General features: G+C 44.9%; 1 protein-coding gene and 1 non-coding gene across 2 annotated transcripts in view; one reads left to right on the forward strand and one right to left on the reverse strand.

The window, feature by feature from the left end:
- Positions 1–487: 487 nt before the first annotated feature.
- Trnag-ucc (transfer RNA glycine (anticodon UCC)) lies at positions 488–559 on the reverse strand. Its single transcript has one exon. It is a non-coding gene; the product is annotated as a tRNA-Gly (tRNA).
- A 7,535-nt stretch (positions 560–8,094) lies between these two features.
- The window catches only part of LOC119379364 (nose resistant to fluoxetine protein 6-like), a 29,612-nt gene continuing 18,247 nt past the window's right edge, over positions 8,095–19,459 (forward strand). The window contains exons 1-3 of the mRNA XM_049412107.1: positions 8,095–8,377; positions 16,612–16,823; positions 17,588–17,699. Of these exons, the coding sequence (XP_049268064.1) occupies positions 8,095–8,377; positions 16,612–16,823; positions 17,588–17,699 (607 nt within the window). The remainder of the gene's footprint in view (positions 8,378–16,611; positions 16,824–17,587; positions 17,700–19,459) is intronic.

Genomic DNA, 19,459 nt, shown 5'->3' on the forward strand with positions numbered 1-19,459 from the left:
CGATTTTTTATATATCAAAAAGACTGCGCGAAAATTGATATTTCATGTGAGATATTAAGCTTGCGCACTCTCCGTGAGTGTGAAAATTTTCGTAGTTCGAAAATTTTCTAGCTAGGCCATCAGAAGTCACGGTAGCCTATAATGGCTACAGTCTAATGTCGCGGATTCTATATCCCAGCCGCGAAGACCGTATTGCTTTGTAGGTCATATGCAAAAGCGTACGTGTGCTCTAACTTGGGCTCAAGAAGCTTAAGTGGTGAAAATCACCTTGGAGCCCGCGTGTCGTGTAATGATATTATAGCACTGACACTTAAATATCCTGAAATAATTTTTGTTACAGTCGTAACGACGGAGGCACCCAAATTAACAGTCGGCTGCTTGTTTTCCTCACTATTACTTGAATTGTTAAAATGAGAGGACATAAGCAAAATGGACAGAGGCTGTCACGTAGTCGGCAAAAAAAAAATGAAAAACCAAAAAAAAAGGCTGCGTCGGCCGGGAATCGAACCCGGGTCAACTGCTTGGAAGGCAGCTATGCTAACCACTATACCACCGACGCCGACGGAGACGCAGTCCGCGGCGGCTTGAGTCGTTCGTTCAAGGCTGCGCCTGCCGCTGTTTTTATCTACAGCTGCGAAACCGGATTTCTCCACAGACGCGTCCATTTCAACGCTTTCTTGTTATTTTTCTCGCAAACAATGCACTACCGAGGAGCACTCATCGAAGCGGTTCCGAAGGTGCTTCACGCATCGCCTTCTGCGTGGCCGGATTGGTCTGAGAAACAAAGAAACAAAGAAAGACAAAGGCTCATAGCACGTGCCTTTGCCCGCTTATTCGTTTGATCAGAAACCATCGCAAACAATGCTGTCATGAATACGTTCAGTTTATTAAGCTACAAGCATTACACCTTTTAGGACTAGCGACATGCGAAAAGTTCCGATATTTTGTTGTTGTCGAAGCCTTTGTTCGCGTTTGTTTCTTTTCGTAAGACGTTCCCTGCTTGCATAAATATTTGTTTCATATTCTTCTATGCGCCACACGTTTTCTCTCCTGCTTTCCTACTATTGTGTGTTTCCATTCGACAGGGGACTTCACTTTTGTTTCGTATTCTTTTTTTTTTACCTTTACGTATGAAAAAAAAAAAAACCCGTGGCAACATATATTTCCTTTGGCGTTTAGTTACACACGCAAGTGCTGTACAGAGCCATTTCTCACCTTCATTGTTTTCGACAAATAGTTCGTATGGGAAAAATTGCGCGTTACTCATTGTTTTCATTTATTAAACTTTATGCGGGAATTCGCACCCTAAATTGTACGCTCACGTTATGGGAACTGCGCAGGCTGACGTCTCCACATTTCAGAGTGACCTATTAATAAGAGCTGTGCGTACCCATGGACGCGTAAACTTACGAAGGCATAGAAAGGAAAGAATTTATGAAAAAATAATTATACTTTTAGACAGCAGCAACGAACGTCTCACGAAAAAAGAAACAATTAAAGCGCAGAAAAGCTTCCAAAGCAACAAAATATGGTAGTTTCTAGAACATGCGAATTAATGAATGCTTCGTGAACACCATAAGCGCGGATTCTGATACGTCGGTGCTTATACCGCCACAGGCACGCAACTCTGATTGCCAGTACAAACGACAGTACAGGTCGTTAGTTCTCCATCTTAATCTGTCATCAAGGCTATGATGAGGCCAACTAATGATGGCCTGCCGCGAAAGCTTTTATGATCAATCACGCTTGCGGTGAGATGGAACCTGGTGCCAATGTCTGGAGCTCGTTGACGGCGGCAGTGGTGCGGCGCCGTTGAAAGCGTTCCATTAAGCCTCTCCATGACGGTGCGAATGCATGTTTCAATAGCTCTCTAATCATAGTGTGCACTTTTCGACATGATGTTGTGTTCCAATTGCATGAGACATGCGGAGAAGAGCGCTTCGTAATCGGGCTGCGGCTCCAGCTTCGATTGAGTTTCCGACTGGTTATTGTGGCTTTGTTTGGTTGCACTAACATTTTGAGTAGGACTGACGACTGCGGCAGCGTGTAGATGAACACGTGCCCACTGCACTGCACCAGCCAGGTGTGGCTGGTGCAGTCTGTTCTGCAATTTCAGCATGGCTCGCTTTCGCTTCACCCGAGGCGTGATTGCTAGAAGTCTTCACGACATTAGCAAAGGTTTTTTTGTCGCGGTCAAAATGCGCAGATTGATTTTTCTGTTGGTGCGGCGCTGGGGTCCTTTGTAAAAAGTATGCCTCAAAGGCACTGCTTTTCAAGGGCGCTCCTGAAAATGTGGCTGCGATTTCAAGAATTGTTGGCTGCGCTTCTGACGGCTTGCTAACTTTGTACGGAGCTGTTTGTTGATTTTTACGTGCTGTGGGCAGTCTCGCGCGGTTGCGAGGCGCTTACCACCGCAGTTTCTGCATTTTGGTAGTTCCTTCGGACAGGCTTAATCAATATCATGCTGCTTTCTGCCAGACACGGTGCAACGTGGGTTCTTGAAGTTAGGACATTGCTGTTTTCCGTGCCCTAATTTGTGGCACGTCTCAGAAGCATACACATGCGACTTGAAAGGGAAAACTCTTATTTTAAAAGACTTGAGCTCAATCTTGTACGGAAGCCTTGTCCCTTTGAATGTGACTGCAGCTGTGCCTCTCTTACCAATGGGGTGAACGCTGATGATTTCACACGCTCGACATTCAAGTTCACTATGAGCTGTTCCGTAGTCATCCCCCCTGCTTTGTGGATCACGGCACGGATTTGATCCCTTAGTATTGCCTCGCAGGCTTGAAATCTCATTGACTTGCCATTTATTGGACGCTGCAGTAAAGTAAGGAGAGTGTCTCGTGTTTCACGATCATTGCTGTCAAGCGCGATTTGATTGCTCCTGGCCAAGTATCTGATCACAATTATCGGATTATCTTCCCTTTCTACATTGAAGGGGCGGTGAGAATATGATTGCAGATGACCTCATTTAGCACAATGAAGTTTTTATCCGTGATTCTGCACGGCTCTTCGGGCTTTAGTGTCACAGTGTGCGCGTATGAAGGACGGCGTTGCTCACGCCCGTTCACCTGTTTCTCCTTCGATCCGCGGCGTTTATTGGTAACTATCTGCCAGTCTGCCTTGGTCGCTGTCATCATCGTGAACAGCTTCCGAGTCTGAGTCATACAGCGTTAAAATCTGCTGTGTCGTTGCCACCACAACGCGAGACGCCATGACGGAACGCGGACTTGGTTTTAGCTGCTGCCGCTGCAGCCATCGCAGACTGTGTTCCCCGAGCGCGTTTCTGCCCGTGCTTGGATGTTGGTAGAATGAGTACGATAGAGACAAGTAAACTCGTCGCACTTGCCTCTCCCACCTTTGGTCGTCTCAGGATCGGCCAGGAGGTCGAATGGATTCCCGTCGGTGCACAGCGGTGCTCTCCTCAGGGCGGCAATATCCGCCGTGGTATTGGCCACAGTTGTGGTTAGGGTTAGCGCATCCGATGACGTCCGGGTGTCCCCAGGATGCTGTACATGCATTACCATGTCTTCGGGTAATGGGACACTGGACACAGCCTCCAGGTCGTCCATGACTACGTTCGATACGTCTTCAGGGCCCGAAGGCCGAGAGACAAACGAGGAAGCCAGTGGACGAAAAACACGCGCCCGTTCAGCGCAGCCACCTGTTGGCCACCCCGCAAAATGACGATTTCATCATTGCGAAATCTTAAGTCAGACACGAATGTAAATAGGACTTACGCTATTGCATCGTGTCTCTGCTTAGATGGAGTGTAAAATCAATAATAAAATTGTGATCCCCTCACCACTTTCAGAGAGCCTTTACACAAATTTGTTAGTACAAATAAAAGTACTGATAGTTCCCTACGCAAACACAAACAAAAAACGCAAACTAAGCATTTCAGCAAGAGTGTAGAGCATTGGCGTGTTTAGCAAAATTTATGTGTTCAACATGCTTTGGGAATTAAAGCCGCTTTCGCGTCCCTGTCTAAGCGTTCACGTGTGGAGATCTCGAAGATAGGGCAGTGTAACGCAAGGGTAGAAACCGCACGGTGGCACCATTGTGAGGTGTCAGTGGCACCACTAGTGGCGGTAGCACCGGTAGTACGGACGTTTCTGGATAGCGGTAACTGGTGATATCAGTATCGGTTGTACAATATACGTAGTATTGCATGGCGGAAAAGGGAGCGTGCACACTAAACTTCTTTCCATTTGGATAGTTAGGACAGTGCTCGAGAATTAAGTAAGCTGCAGTTCTCGGGTGTATAAATGTGATTCTAATAAATGTCCTCATCGTCGTCGCCTTCTTTACGTTTGCATTCCCGTGCGTTAAAGTAAATGTCTTGAACAGACACGAACCGTAACGTACCGCCGAGGTACCTGCCTTTAACGTCCGTAAGGTGACAACCGTTATTCTAAAACTGTCTAATGTATAAACACTGGAACGACCCCACCCGTATTACCATCGAAACTGCGCAAATGGCACCTGAGCAGGACATATGGGTATGTGTGAGCTGAGCGTTCAGGGTTCTTTCCTGGCAAGAAAATAAGCTGTCTGGGAGGGACCAAGCGTTGATACGGGTTTCGCTTTTTGTGTTTTAGAGCACAGCTATGAGGCGGCGCCCGTTCCTGAGAGCAAGCCCTAGGCGTCTCTGATAGAGCGAGCGAGGACGAAAGAGAGCGCAAAAGAGAGACTGCGCCAAGGAGTTTTTCACCATGAGAGCCAGCGAGCCGCTGTGTTAGCGTCTGAAATGCCTCGTGTCTGCTCGCGCTTCTTGAAACAGCGCAGCGCATGCCTCTCGCGCACGGGCACAAGAAAGTGGGCAGACCTGCGAAGCTTGGGAGAAGACGTGCGTAGGTCGGAGGGACACATTGTGCGTTGGTCGAAGGGACGCTCTAGCGGAATCTTAAGGGCCCTTTACAGTCCGGAACATCTTCCGCGTCAGCCAGCGGCAGCGGAAGTTGGCGACGCCAGGTTCACCACCTTACGTTGACGCGATAACCGAGCATTCCATACTCCCACTCCCACCCGCGTCGCGCCGTGTCACCTTGACGCATGTGCATTTGCTCAACTTCTCGCAAAATCGAAAAATCTAAACAGCTGCGCTCAGAATTCGCATTAGGCAATATCGTAATCGACGGTGAATTTTTTTTTTTTGCTTAGCTTCATCTTTTGTTTAGTCTTCTAGTTTTATTTTTTTTCGCTCGACTATCAATTTCCCTGCTCAGGCCAATAAAGCTCAGTTGGAAGTTAGCGCTCATATTTTGCCGGTCACTTTGTCCTGGGTCTTCTTGCTCAGGTGAACAAAAAATTAAAAAAATTGCCCATCTTCACTGACTTAACGTCGCGAAGGCTTATTAAACAGCGAAGCCTTCTCGGTCGCTTTGTCTTGCCTCGTTTTAAACTCAGGGTCCGATGCAAGCCGTTGACGTCTATACCTCAGCTTCTCTCACTCGAAGCTCTGGATCTTCTGCCCTCCACTTGTGTCTTGGCTTCGACATATCTTGCACGAGCCTCTCGATCAGAAAGATGACGTCGTTGCCACTCACTCGCCAATTACCGCTGACGCTCCCGACGGGCAGCTTCTTCTCGCGGAGAGCGCACGAATTGAACCATCTCCGAACATTCGAGAAAGACCACCATGATTCTGGATCAGATACGTTTGCCTCCTACCAGCAAACTAATGCATGCTGGTTTCGCTTTTATGGCATAGTACGTGGTCCGTGGGACGTTCAGGCTAGTTATAGACAGCTTCTTTATGTTTAGTGGAACGGAAGGGAGTAGTGGAGCTTGCCCAATTTATATGGCACATACTAGCTAGGCTAGTTATAGACAGCTTCTTCGTTTTTACTGGACCGGAGGTGGGTAGTGGGGCTGGCCCAATTCCTGTGGCACATACCCGCTAGCAGCTGCGAGCCGCGTTCCGCCGATAGGCCCGGGAACACCTGAACCATAAACAGCTTCTCTCTTAAAATGTGCCATTATCCTGCTAGCCATCGCCTTCTTTCTTTCTGGTCTGGTTTTTCCATACCACCTGAGCAGGCTATCGCACCAGAGCTACTCGCAATCGCAAAATGTTACTCAAGCGTAAATAGATACGATTTATAAGCGCATGTGCTCTAGCGCCGACCAACGTAAGCCCACTGGCACTGTAGAGAGCGCTTTGTCTTTGTTTCAGTGACACCGAATCACCAATTTCACAACATTTTGTTCAATGATACTTAAATAGTAGGTAGTTGTTCGTCTACACGTCTTCTAAGGGCTGCAAATATGTGATATAGACAAAACAGTCGGACGTTTTATATATTTCGTGGCATATTATGTACACTTTGTGACGCATTGTGTTTTGTACCTTAATAAACAACACGACAATCATCTGTTGGTAACATTTATGTGAAAGTATAGATGCTCTGTGCACACATGTGCATCTGTACTTAGATGTCGCGAAGGGAATGCACGGTTTACACTGTGAGATGCCACCCCCAAACAATACAAATCAGTTCCTTAATGCTATAAGTGACTTGCTTAGCGCTTCTGTGTCACTTTTCGGCCTAAATATATGTGCTTGTCAACTCTGCAATGACTGCAGAATCTTTCAACTGTGTACACGATTTCACTAATTAGGGACCTTGCGTTATTCATGCTCTCCGCAGAATAATAAATACTTATCAGGGCCATATATAATTGTTCATCGAACTAAGACGATTAGCTACTGAATAAATTGCCCACATAGGCCGTGCACTTGATAAACTTAGGCAAGATAAATATATACAGAGAGGGTCAAGCGGTAAGGACAATACCTGCACGCCTGCCTTGTAAAGTTGCAACACCTCTAATCCCCCCGCCAATGAAAAAAATGAAATGGGTGCGATGATAGCCCAAATTTTTGTAAAGGCTACTCGCAAATAGTTCATAGAAATTGGTCAGCGAATTCGCTTACCGCTTGAAGTGGCCATAGTGCGCGCCACCCGTGACTTGCCATGTAATTCAATGCAGCTGCAGCATTCTCTCTGCCCTGAGCTCATTCGGCTGTAATTCGGAAGTAAGTTTTCGTTCGAAATGCGTCACCGGAAAAGACCAGTGCGTTCTCCTTCTCTTCGCGAACAGCGAATAATACCGGGAGAAAAAAAGATCCTCTCAAGGCTACATGTGGGGATGTTGAACTGTACGTGAAGGTCGTGAGCGCTGTTTAGGGGGCTGCCGCCGACGCATGTTTATTGCATGAGCAGCCTCGATAATCTGCCCAGGGCGTTGCGGGTGAGAAGGGAACATGAGCGCGACGAAAGAAAAAAAGAAACACATTGCGAAATTACTCTCGGAATGACGCCATCCTACGAAGATACTACGAAATACTCGACTGCGCCCCATGGCATAAACAGGATGCACAAACAAACCCGCACAGTATGGGGCGAGAAAGAAAGCAAGAAGCAATGATGGCAAAAAAAAACTCGGTGCTGTTGACCTTAGATGTGCGCCCCAATGAGAGAGCATCATAGATCGAGAAAGAAAGCAGAGTGAAAAACATCGACGTAGATCATTGTCAAAACAGGAGTTTAACGTTGGGGGACGCGGGTGGGCTATTTGCAGGCTCTTTACGTCACGGAAAGGAATTGATGCGATAGTAGCCTTGCGCCTATGCAGCATACAGTGATCTCACCCTGCTACCTGCAACCATGTCGGGTGGTGTGCGAGGCGAGGGGAGAAATGGATAAAGCCACAGTGGTATTACGCGAACTAGAGAAGCAAATCATTGTTGATGCAAGTGCATAATACGCCCCGCGGTGAGCTTGTAGCCACCGGTCACGTGGCAAGCCGAGTCGACAACAAGGAGTGGGCCTGTTGAAGCGACTCACTTGAGTCACTGACTTTGGCTCAGAAAGATCGGTCGACAACACTCACGGACGACTTGTACCCGGTGTCTGCTCCCGCTGCAGAGCAATCACGGCATACCAGCACTGGACAACTAGCCCTGCGTAGGTCACGTTTATGCAACCTACTTAACTATAGCGCTTAACGACAGGTTCCACTCATTAACGCTCTCGTGAGCACCGTGACCAACACTGCGCCATAAACTGAATTTTACGTTCAGGCATGGCACCTTCGCTGCCGCCATCGATTATCCGCATCACGTTCCTAGTGTGCCTGGCGCGTTCCTGTACTGCTTCAAATCCAACTACAAGTGATGGCCATCCAAAGGTGGAAGCCACCGCGCCAAGCATTGAGGATTCTCTGCGAGGGCTTATGGCGACCATTCTTGATCCTTCTAACCCACTGGCCCAGAAAATCCTGACGGCAGACTTGTCGTTTCCATGCAGCCTAGGCCTCCTGAGGTTGGTACGCGGCTTGAGGAACCTGGAACCATGGGCACTGAGAAGTAAGTCATGTCATCTGTCCTTCAGTATAAATGGCACATCGCTTAGTAGGGAATACCGCAGCTAGAATTCTCAAGAAGATACTTAGGGCAGAAGTGATCGTAACAGCCCATGCCAGCCAATCGTGGTGCTGAACACATTACAAGCGAGCATTATGGGTCAATGGCCAAGGGAACGAAACGTATTGTGATTTCGACTACAGAATCTCTTCAGTAGCTTATCCCTCTGCGACAAGGCAGCACTTTCATGACTGAATGAGCAACACATTGGCGTTGCACATATTATCATGTAAATGCTGTCTGGGTTTGATAGTGCTTTAACAGCAGAGCAGCGATATAGACTTGTGACAGCTCTGTGTACGGTGAATTGAAGCCTCTACATTACATGCGGACGAACAGAAGAGCGGATTGCTACATCTTAAAGGCATATATATATATATATATATATATATATATATATATATATATATATATATATATATATATATATATATATATATATATATATATATATATATATATATATGTGTGTGTGTGTGTGTGTGTGTGTGTGTGTGTGTGTGTGTGTGTGTGTGTGTGAACGCGCGTGTTAGAAAACACAGCTAGAGCTGCCAGATATTCAATTATAGTGCGAGTTGACCGAAAGCGCGTCGCGGCGGTCGTGTACTTGTGATTCCCGTTGTGCCATTTTTCTTTTCTTTATTGGGATGTTGGGGTAATAATAACATTAATTGGTGGATGCAGCGCTCCGGAAATTTTGACCATCTGGTGTTCTTTAACGTGAATCTAAATCTATAGGTGCACGGGTCTCGGGAATTCGCCGGGATTCGATTCCATGACCTTCGGGTCATCAGTCGAGCACCATAACCACTAACTAGACCGCCGTTGCGGGTGGATGTTGGGATGCACATTTGCCCTTAAGCCACGATACTTGGCGTGTATGTGTGTAGTATATGTGTGCTGCAAGGCCTGGGTTCTGTATCAATTTATTCAGCGTATAGTAGACCTTGTTGTCACGCATCCAATGATCATGGCCGTCGTGAAACTGTAGTGGAGGCCGGCTAGCAGTGGGAGACGGGAGCATTCCGACTGCAAGCCTGAAAATGTCCATATTAATGGTGGTACGAATCTGTCTACGTCACAGGAGCGGTGCAGCATGGACAGTAGCACCGTGTGATACATATGACCATTTCCCCGTTCTGATGACAGCCGGTGCAAGGGAAGCTTTCCCTGCAATCATGCATTTCAGTAAAGACTAATATGGTAATATTTTGGTCTCTATTGATGCTTCTATAGCGACATAAAGTGGGGAAAGGATTGCAGCATTCGAAATGGAATATATACTGGTAATCCGACCATCGAGTAACAGTGTCTGAAAGCAAGGTGACCTTCGCGCGCATGAGAGGTATACAAGGCGGAAGTAATTCAGTTTTATTTCACTAAATTTTTATCGTACAACAATTATTTACATGTAGTGTGAAGACGAGGGGCTCGACGTCATGTGATTACAATGGGACCGTCCGCTAACAAAAAAAAACAAAACAGATTTGTACACTAGAGTGGGTTCGCGCTGCTGAACGTAAGAGTATGAGTAAGACAAATAAACATACAAAACCCTATACAGGGAAAATAATTAGCAATAAGCTAGGCGGAAAAGCAGAACTAAACATCAGAACACTTAATCAGGCAATAAACTATTCATACCATGACCAGGATTTGGTGATATTTGCACGTAGCGCCATCTAGTTATGGCAGGCGGCTCCCTGCCATAACAGAATGGTAAATAGGCAAAGAAAATGATACCTTACGAAAAAAAAAAAAAAAAAAAAACTAGCGATTAAAAATGACACCCGCTTCTACACAGCAGAAACCAACTGGAACATTTTGGTAAAATTGCAGTATTGAGCTGCAGTGTACCTTGTTTCCCGCACTACTTAAAATTTTACCATACGACCCCATGTGTTTCTAATATGCGGTGTTCAAGTGTACAGGAAACCACGCGCTTTGTAGTGCGATACTGCAATTTTACCAGAATGTTCTGGTGTGTTTCTGCTGTGTAGAACCGGAAGTCCTTTTTGATAAGTGTTTTTTTTTTTGTCGTCACGTATGATTTTTTTAAAATTTCGCATTGAGTTATGGCAGGGCGCCGTAACTCAATACTTGCCGCCACCGAGAAATGGCGCCAAGTACAGATATCCCCAAACGTTGGTAATTAAAGTAAAACAGTTCATTTCACATTTGAAACCGTTCAATTACGGTGGTGAATTAAGTGAATGGGGTAAGCCATTCCGCAATATTAAGAACAAAGAACGAAAGCGTTATTTTTCCGTATACTTGGTGTTATGTTTAAGAAGTATAAAAAGTTGAAATTTTGGGCAAACCTAGCGCAGGTAAGAATAGTGAGTAGTCTAGGGTTTGTAAAACGACGAGCAAGCTCTCTCTGTTAAGCAATTTAAAGAAGAAAATGCATAGGTGATAGCTAAGCCGACTAGATACAGCAGCTACATTTTGCGGCAGCTGATACAGCAGATATATCTTGCGACAGCTACCGCAAAAGCCTATCCGGAACCGATCGGCGCAGAAAGGGCTCTTTCGGCGGATCTGGCCATCGCCGAACTGGTTTCCGCGCCGCTCCAGCCGCCGAATATATGAATACGCAGTGAGAAGTGACGCAGACAAGCACCTAGTCGAAACGTTGGCGCCAGCGATATTCCTGGTTGAATGACCCCTCATTGTTTCAAATCATCATTCGTTTTATGGGGCACATTTGACAATGCCGTTACTGAAACAGGAAATATAGTCACGTATACGACTGCCAGCAAACTCAGTAGCGCGGAAGAATTCCGCATATACGTCCACGAGGACACGGAGAAGAAATGTCAGCATTTGTCGCGTACTGTTGTCACGCAAACTTCCTTGATCAAAATGGCGCAGCTGTAACAGTAACTTATCGTTTTGGTTTTAGGGATAAATACCATAAAAGAGAAGTCGTCAGGCGTCGAATTTCCAGAGGCTTTCGTTCGCAAGTGCTGTTTGCTGTTTTTCAACCACTTTCGGCTACAGTGTGTGCATATCAAGACTGTCCAATGACGGAATATTCCAGCTTGAGAGCTTTTATATCAATCCGGCCTTACATATATATATATATATATATATATATATATATATATATATATATATATATATATATATATATATATATATATATATATATATATATATATATATATATATATATATATATATATGTGTGTGTGTGTGTGTGTGTGTGTAGGTGTGTGTGTAGGTGTGTGTGAGAGCGAGTACGACATCACGTTTGACTGCGAGGTCTCGATAGTGAAATTTTTGTATATGAATACGGGCCCGGGGAAAGAATTTGGCAAACTTCTGTTTGCAAGATGGAGTACCACCTCTTAAAAGGACACTAAACAGCAAAACGATTTTTCTCATATTAGTAAAGCACTCTTTCACGATACCAAAAACACCACGCTTGCTGCGAGAAGACGCTTAGTATGCGAGAAACGCGCAAAAATAAAATGTGGGTGGCGACACCACCTTGAAGTTTCCGCACCATTCGCCGTGACGTCACATGTTTTGACTGCGCCTACTAGAAACTACGTAATTCCTAATCGGTAAAAATGAAGTACATTGTCCTCTGAGGGGGCCGTAGACTTAACACACCAAGTTTGGGGCAATTTCGTTGAGCCAATGGCGCCAAAATACAAGCACACTTTGAAATCCGTGACGTCACGCGCGGATATTTCGGCGCAAAATTTAAAAATTAAACTTTGAACTTCATTTTCTCCTCTATTAATACACCTATAATGGCAAAATTAACGACATTAGAGTTCTCAGAGCACAATTTAACGATCTAAACCGATTCACTGTTTCTCTTTAGTGTCACTTTGAGAAGAGTTTCTTGTGTAAGAAAAGAAGATTGTTGTGATTTCAGGTCAGACCGCTTTTAGAGGTAGCATTTGCGTTAGAATTTTTCGCAAAAGAAAGTTTTAGTTAATCACAATAATGGACTCATTTCACAATGTTCAATAATGGACGTACCGTTGGCGAAGGCGGCCTGCCAGTGGCAACAAATTAACAAACAAGCGAACAAAAGGTTGCGAACGAAAACCATTGTGAATTCCTCCGTATATTCTCGCTAAATGAACGTCCCTATAGTAATTTCTTTCATGTTCACGCGTGTATTTGCATTGAAGAGCCCACCTAAAAGCCCACGGTCATGCTCCGGGTTGCCCTCATGAATTGTGGCGTTGAATGACCGGGCCATTTCACCGATTTCTTGTTAGACCGTACGCACGAATCAAACTTGTTCATATACATGTGAGGCGCCTTTTCGTATTGCGTCTTAAACTGTATTATGCCGAACGGCAAACTTTCAAATAGGAAAAAAAAACATTGCTCTTTGGAAATGAGGCCGCCATTCGTAACACTTGTGCTCAGTGACTTTTGCTACTAAAAATCTGAATGTCCAGTTCTTTTTGTTTTTTTTTTTTTTTTGCTAAGGCGAAAAATGCCGTCTTTCTATCTTACACATAGCAGTGAGGCAAATTTTCCTATCATACTGAAATAAAACACAACAACGTATATACAGTTCCGGGCAAGATTTTAAAATTCATTACGGAGGCACCTCATTCGAGATGAATTCAATGTACGCTTTCTCGTGTGAACAATTAAGATTGTTGCTGTTAGCGTAATCTCCTTGCGCTTCACTCCCAATTGGCCATCGTGCTCTATAAACAGAAAAAGAAATTTTGGGGACAAAGACCTCACAAGGCAAGAAAAAAAAAAAGATGAGCACTTCCTCGTGACTTCAAGATCTCAATTAAAAAAAAATCGCCAAGCCTGCGCGGAACACGCAGCAAAGTCACAGCGAAAGCTGATAGAGCGGCTTTTCTAGACCCCGTTGTGTCCTCTGTTGGTGCAACTAATACAAACACACATGCAAGGTACCCACTACAACATAAATCATCGTAATTTTCATGAAGTAGGAAAGGACATACTACACCACTTTTCTTCACGCTTCGGAGAATCGTGCTACCCGCTACATATCTGTAAGGCGTAATGTGCACTTTGTGCTGTGGCAGATGGCGATGAAGAATTATATGGCTGAGCCCTTTGTAATGGGTTGGAAACCTTCAACGACCCACTCGTCGCGCAACTCGCATTGTGTGATGCCTGGTCGTCATGTTATTCTACTACGACGCTATATTACATATATTACCACGATTCCTTGTCCGACATGACACCTGCATAAGGTATTTTCGCGAAGAGGTTCCAAGCACCAGCGTAGCTATGTGGTAGAATACTCGACTGCCACGCGGAGGGCCCGAGTTCAAATCCCATCCGATCCTCGACATTTTTTATTTATTTTCATTTGTTGTTATTGCGCGCGGTAGCGGTTGCGGACACTGGCGTCAAAATCGGCTGTTGTTGGGACCCCATAACAGCTTTCGCTGTAAAATACGAAGGCGAACCACGCAGCTGCCACTTCTGCGAAAATTGTATCTTTCGCTATATCTCTATGCGTGCCTTCTCCGGCCGTCGTCGCAGATGCCGATACCGTCTTGGAGAAGGCAACGACATCGTACCATTATCGGCGCCTTATACATTCCTACACCAGTGATATTGTCGCTTCGGGTTTTCGCATTTTATTTTTAGTTGCCCTTTATGAGCCAACTGATTCAATCAGTCACGTAGACATTCTGCTTCCTTTCAAAAGCCCTTGAAGGGAACGCTTCACGCGTATGTTTTAGAAGCTTTCTTTCTGTATACCACCCGTTTTCTTTTCTTTTCTCTTTCTTTCTTTTTTTTTTACATGGAAAGCTCTTATGAGATCACAACAACAACCGATTTTGGTGCCGTAGTTGTCCGCCGCCGCTGTCGCCGCCGCCGCCGCCGGTGGCCGTAACCACTATAGCGCGAAATAAGAAAAAATGAAATAAATAAAAAATTCGGCAGATCCCACGCGTTGTGGGAATCGGTTTCATGCGAAGCAGTGACCGAGTACTTCTATGCTGTATTTTATGGCTTTGAGCCAAGCGTTACGAGGTGGATCGACGTGTTTCTGTAGGTGTAGTGGCTGTGTGCACATCGTGGGCTTACCAGGCACGTCGACAACACTGGCGTTTAAAGGGTAACTTATGGTGCGACGTAACGTCAGCTCTCACGTTACAGTACGTATATATACGTCAGTATTATCGAAACGAAGTGTCCTTTATGGTGCAATTATGTGAATATCATACGCGACTTTCGTTAATGTGTTCTTCCGGGGTCGAGCAATGCTTCAATATATATATATATATATATATATATTATTAATATATATATATATATATATATATATATCTTGCCGAATAATAGGAATAAAAATGTAATGTTTATTACGCTGCTGTAAAGGCGGAGCCAACACTGCAGAACCACAGACGTTATTCTGATATGACGCCTGCATCGTATACGAGTACATACACACATAGTGTTTACTGCTTTCTTGTAAAATTAGATAGCCAGCACCACAACCACAACTGACGTTGCACGGACATCACGGCTGTATAGGCTGTTTTTCCAAACCAGTCTATAGACCTGGTGTGGGTCTGCGGTAGAATACCCGATTGCCACGCAGAATGCTTGGGTTCGATTCCTGCCGGGATTCTAATATTTATTCCTTCCATTCATCGGGTCAACGCTGCCGATGTCGGTATTTCTTAACGCTCTCGAATTTAAATTACTAATGTCTGCTCCCGCCGTTCCTGGGTAGATATAAAAACTGTTAATCACCTGCGGCGGATACCCGTGGAAAACAGGTATGTGCCACACGTGTCTGGAGGAAAGCGTTTGACGACGTATGCGACCGCATTTTCACGTTATTCATGTCATGACCCGACAGTCACATTCGTCAAATCCTCTTACCCTCCCATGCCGATTTTGGTCTACACCAAGTTAAGGAGGCTATAATGACAGCACCCAGATGTAGGCGGCTAGATAGATAGATACGTAGATAGCAACGCTGAAGGTACCAAACGTTCGGTAAGAAATGCTTTGCATTTAAAAATATCTAGCAATGGACGGGATTTCAACCCGGGCTGTCTGCGTGGCAGTCCAGTATTCTATCATTGAGCCACGCTGGTGCTCGAAACTGCTTTGCAAAAAGATCCTATACAGGTGTCATGTCGGGTACGGAACCGCGTTAACACGTGTTAGCGCGTTAACACATAGCATGGCAGAAGAGTAAAATAACAACCAGGCGTCACACATACAATGCGAATTGCGCAATCAGAGTGTGGTTTAAAGCTTCCCACCGACTTCAAAGTACTCAACCATAATTCTTCGTCATCAGCCACATGCAGCATCTACAAAGTGCACATAATGCCTAACAGATATTTAGCGGGTACCTCGCTTATCCGCAGAAAGACGAAGAGTGGCTCAGTGGGTGCTTCCCTACTTCACAGAAATGATGATTTGTGGCATGGTGGATACCGTGCACGTGTACTTGTATCCTATACCCCAAGAAATTTAGGTACGGGATTTAGAGAGAACGCTCTTCGAGCTTTGACTGTGCTGCGATTTGCGCGCAGGCCTGGCATTTTTTTGTTTGTTTGTTTAGTCAACACTCGGCAACAGGTGGTCGGAATTTCACCGCCGAAGTGCATCGCTTGCTAGAATATGTTCATCGATATTTTAGAAAGCACATGAAAGAAAAACGACTTTGGTATACCATGGAATGAATATTGATTCCAAGCAAGCGCCAACGCAAATACTCGGCTCAAGGTGTCAGTCTGTTCTGTCACACACGCATCATTTACAATAATGTTTTCACTCACACCACCTATACTCGTTACGAACGAACATCCCAGCAATGGCTCAAGAATGCAATAAAATCATCTGCGTATGGCAGCCCGGATCGACTAGGGGCCTAGGTGTGTTTGTGCAGAAGCGAAGGCAGATGGCACTCTGGTTCATCGTCCTGAGGTGAGGCGCTGCTTTAAGACGAAGCAACCGCTGTCACGCATTTTCTATAAAGTGCACGGCAAGTTTGCTGCCATATTAAATGACGGTTGCCTAAGCGTTGCATTCTTGTGCATTCGCTGTGTACGGTAACGTGCACTCAGCTCACATCCGAACATATCACTCAATATTGCGATTGCTAAACTTAACCTGGTCTCTGCAACCCCCTGATTTTATAGGTTTCCGCCTATTTTTCCCATTATTTTCCACGTGTCCAGTTATCGACGCAAGTGGCAAGTACCCGACGGGCTTCCTTCATGGCACTACGGTGGACCTCGGCTCGTTCGACGAGTGCGTGGCGACCGTGGAGCGAGACCAGTACGGACATGCAAAGACCAAGGCCCACTACTGCATGGTGCAGATACGCTTACTGAAGAACGAAACAGCCGTAAAGCACCTCGTGCCAGCCGCCGCAATAGCCCACAAGAGGGTGAACCACTTCATCATTATTCGTATGCATTATACATAGAGGTGCATTTTGAAGCCAGGAAGCACGTTAAACAAGGCCCTAAGACATAGTATCGTTGCGAATGCTGAACGTCATTGTTCAAAGGACAAGAGAAAGTAAAAAAACGCACCAGAAGTGAGGCATACGGGGATAGTGCGGTCACGGTAATCAAGGCAGCAGTTTCCCTGATCCCGATGCCGGAGTAATAGTTTTCTTGAGGTCGGTGTCTTCTTTTGTTTCACCGTGTTTCGTCCTGACCGGGCGAAACCCTGTCACTAAATATCATGACGGCGCTGTAGCGGTGGGGAAAGATGGTACCTATAGATGGAGAGGCATGTTTGACGTGCTTTAGGAATTGCAAAGCAAAGAAGCATTCTCAAGCCCCTTTTTCATAATTCTTGCAAGTATGAGTGGTTGAGGTAAAGTAAAACTTCCATGGTCACCACCGCAAACCACTGAAGCAACTCTCATAGTCTTTGAGCCTAGCGTTAATTAACGTATAAGTATGCCGCCAGTGCAAGCTTCTTAGGAGCGTTGACATGTATCAATGTTATGCATATCATGCGCTTTTTTGAGACACGATATTTTGCATCAATTTATTTCGAGAATATTAGGGTATCCTCAGAAATCCCACACTATTTTTGTTGATTTTGTAATCTATACAGTGTTTTTGGTTGTCATGCATCATCCATAATATTCAAAGGCTATTTAAAAGGTAAGGCCTCAGTAACCTGGATTTTTCACAGGTGTCGAAATTCCTCAGCTACTGGGTAGACCCGGACGCTCCGGGGGCGAGAGTCGGAATCTGCATCGTTGATCAATGCAGCGAGCAAGACATCGAAGCTCTTGCGAGAACGTGTAAGTAAAAATTACGTCCTCCTCTTTTTTTAATGTTATTGCTTCTATTTCGCATGCTGAAGTATTTATTTGGCTAGCACACATTAAGGTTGCTCAAGATTTTCGGTTATCGCTAATCTGGCATTTGTCGCGAAATTTTTGCCGAAAATTAGTTCAAAACGAAAATCACGTTATCAAATCGCGTCGATGCAAAAAGAAAATAAAAAAACATGACAGGCACAGACGAGGTACAAAGAATTCGACGACACCAGCCCTGACTAACAACTGAGAGTTTATTGCGCGCACAATCGTAATACACATCCAGGTCACGTGATGCGTGCCGGATAAACAGGTTAAGGGGAAAAGATGCCACTCAAAAATTGTGTTTCTTTTTGATGTACTGTGATAGAAGTATGACTGACACACGAGGCAGAAGCTAAGTGCATGCAATATGATTGCATTATATCTCGTCTAGATAGATTTCGGCTTTTGAACAACACCGCGGTTTTCTGAAACATAGGTTCGCATTGGCAGCGTCTGCAATGTGCAGCCAAGTTAGAGTTTGTTGAATTCCTGGCAGCTGCTGTCAGAAATTCAAGCAGAAATCCATCAAGCTGAGATATAGTCGAGGCATATCACATGCACATAGATTCCGCCTCGTGTGTCAGCCAGACTTCTATCACAGTGCTTCAAAAAAGAAACGGAATCATTGAAATTAAAAATTCTTGAACACGGAGGGTCTCTGGGGCCAGCGTTTCCACAAGCGGTCTTGTCTTCTTCAAGGCTGCAACACTCGTTCTGTTGTTTATCCGGCACATATACCATGTGTCCTAAATGTAAATTATGATTGCGCTCGCAACAAAGTTAAGGTTGTGAGTCAGTGCTCGTTTCATTCAATTCTTTGTCCCTCGTCGGTGTCGCGCTGCACGTTCAACCAAATACTGGTTTTGGGACGTTAAACCCCAACAATTATTATTAATTATGTTCTACCAAATATGTTAACGCACTAACTCGCCCAGTTTGCCGCGTTAATCGCGCTCCTCGGTCCACGAGGCACGTGGATGATCATATGACTTTTTGTACCACACGCCGGTTTTTCGTCGAGGAACCCTTTTCATGAGCCTTTGAAGGCTTTTGCCGTGATGAAGTTGATAGATTAATCTTTATCTTCCCTCTAGTCTTGACATATGACTTCAATGGCGTAAAAGATCAGCAAGTCTGAAATTTCGGCCCCTGATAGCGCAGAGCAACAGGTTTTAGGGCACGTGTTTAACAGCTGTAATAACATCACAGTGGAAAAGCGTCGAGTTGATATATCTAAAATCTAAATTACTTAATCCGATGGTCTCAAAGTTCAGTGAGCCTTTTCCGTCAGCTGTAGTATGCGATGCTTCACTTATGTAATACTTCCGCCAATTTTAATCTATATATCTTATTTATTCTACAGATCAATATATCTTTATTCAATATATCTTGTTTAAGTCCACGCAGCACTCAAATACAGATCATCTCATAGACAATAAATAAATCTACCTAAAGAAGAGAGTAGGAGGAAACGGCGCCTCATTTCGCAGGAGTGGTGTAATGATACGTAGGATTTATTAACGCTCTTACGTGGACGGTGTCCTGCCTCATTTTCATCAAGAAAGAAACCATCGTTCTCAGCGTTAGTCAGTGTATATGGTTACATTAATTACAAAATAAGCTCATGCTATAGAATGAGAGAGGGAAGAGAAAAGCCGGGAGACTTGCTATCATTATCAGATCAAAGAACTTTATTA

This window comes from Rhipicephalus sanguineus, chromosome 1 (assembly GCF_013339695.2).
Source record: "Rhipicephalus sanguineus isolate Rsan-2018 chromosome 1, BIME_Rsan_1.4, whole genome shotgun sequence".
Lineage (NCBI taxonomy): Eukaryota > Metazoa > Arthropoda > Arachnida > Ixodida > Ixodidae > Rhipicephalus > Rhipicephalus sanguineus.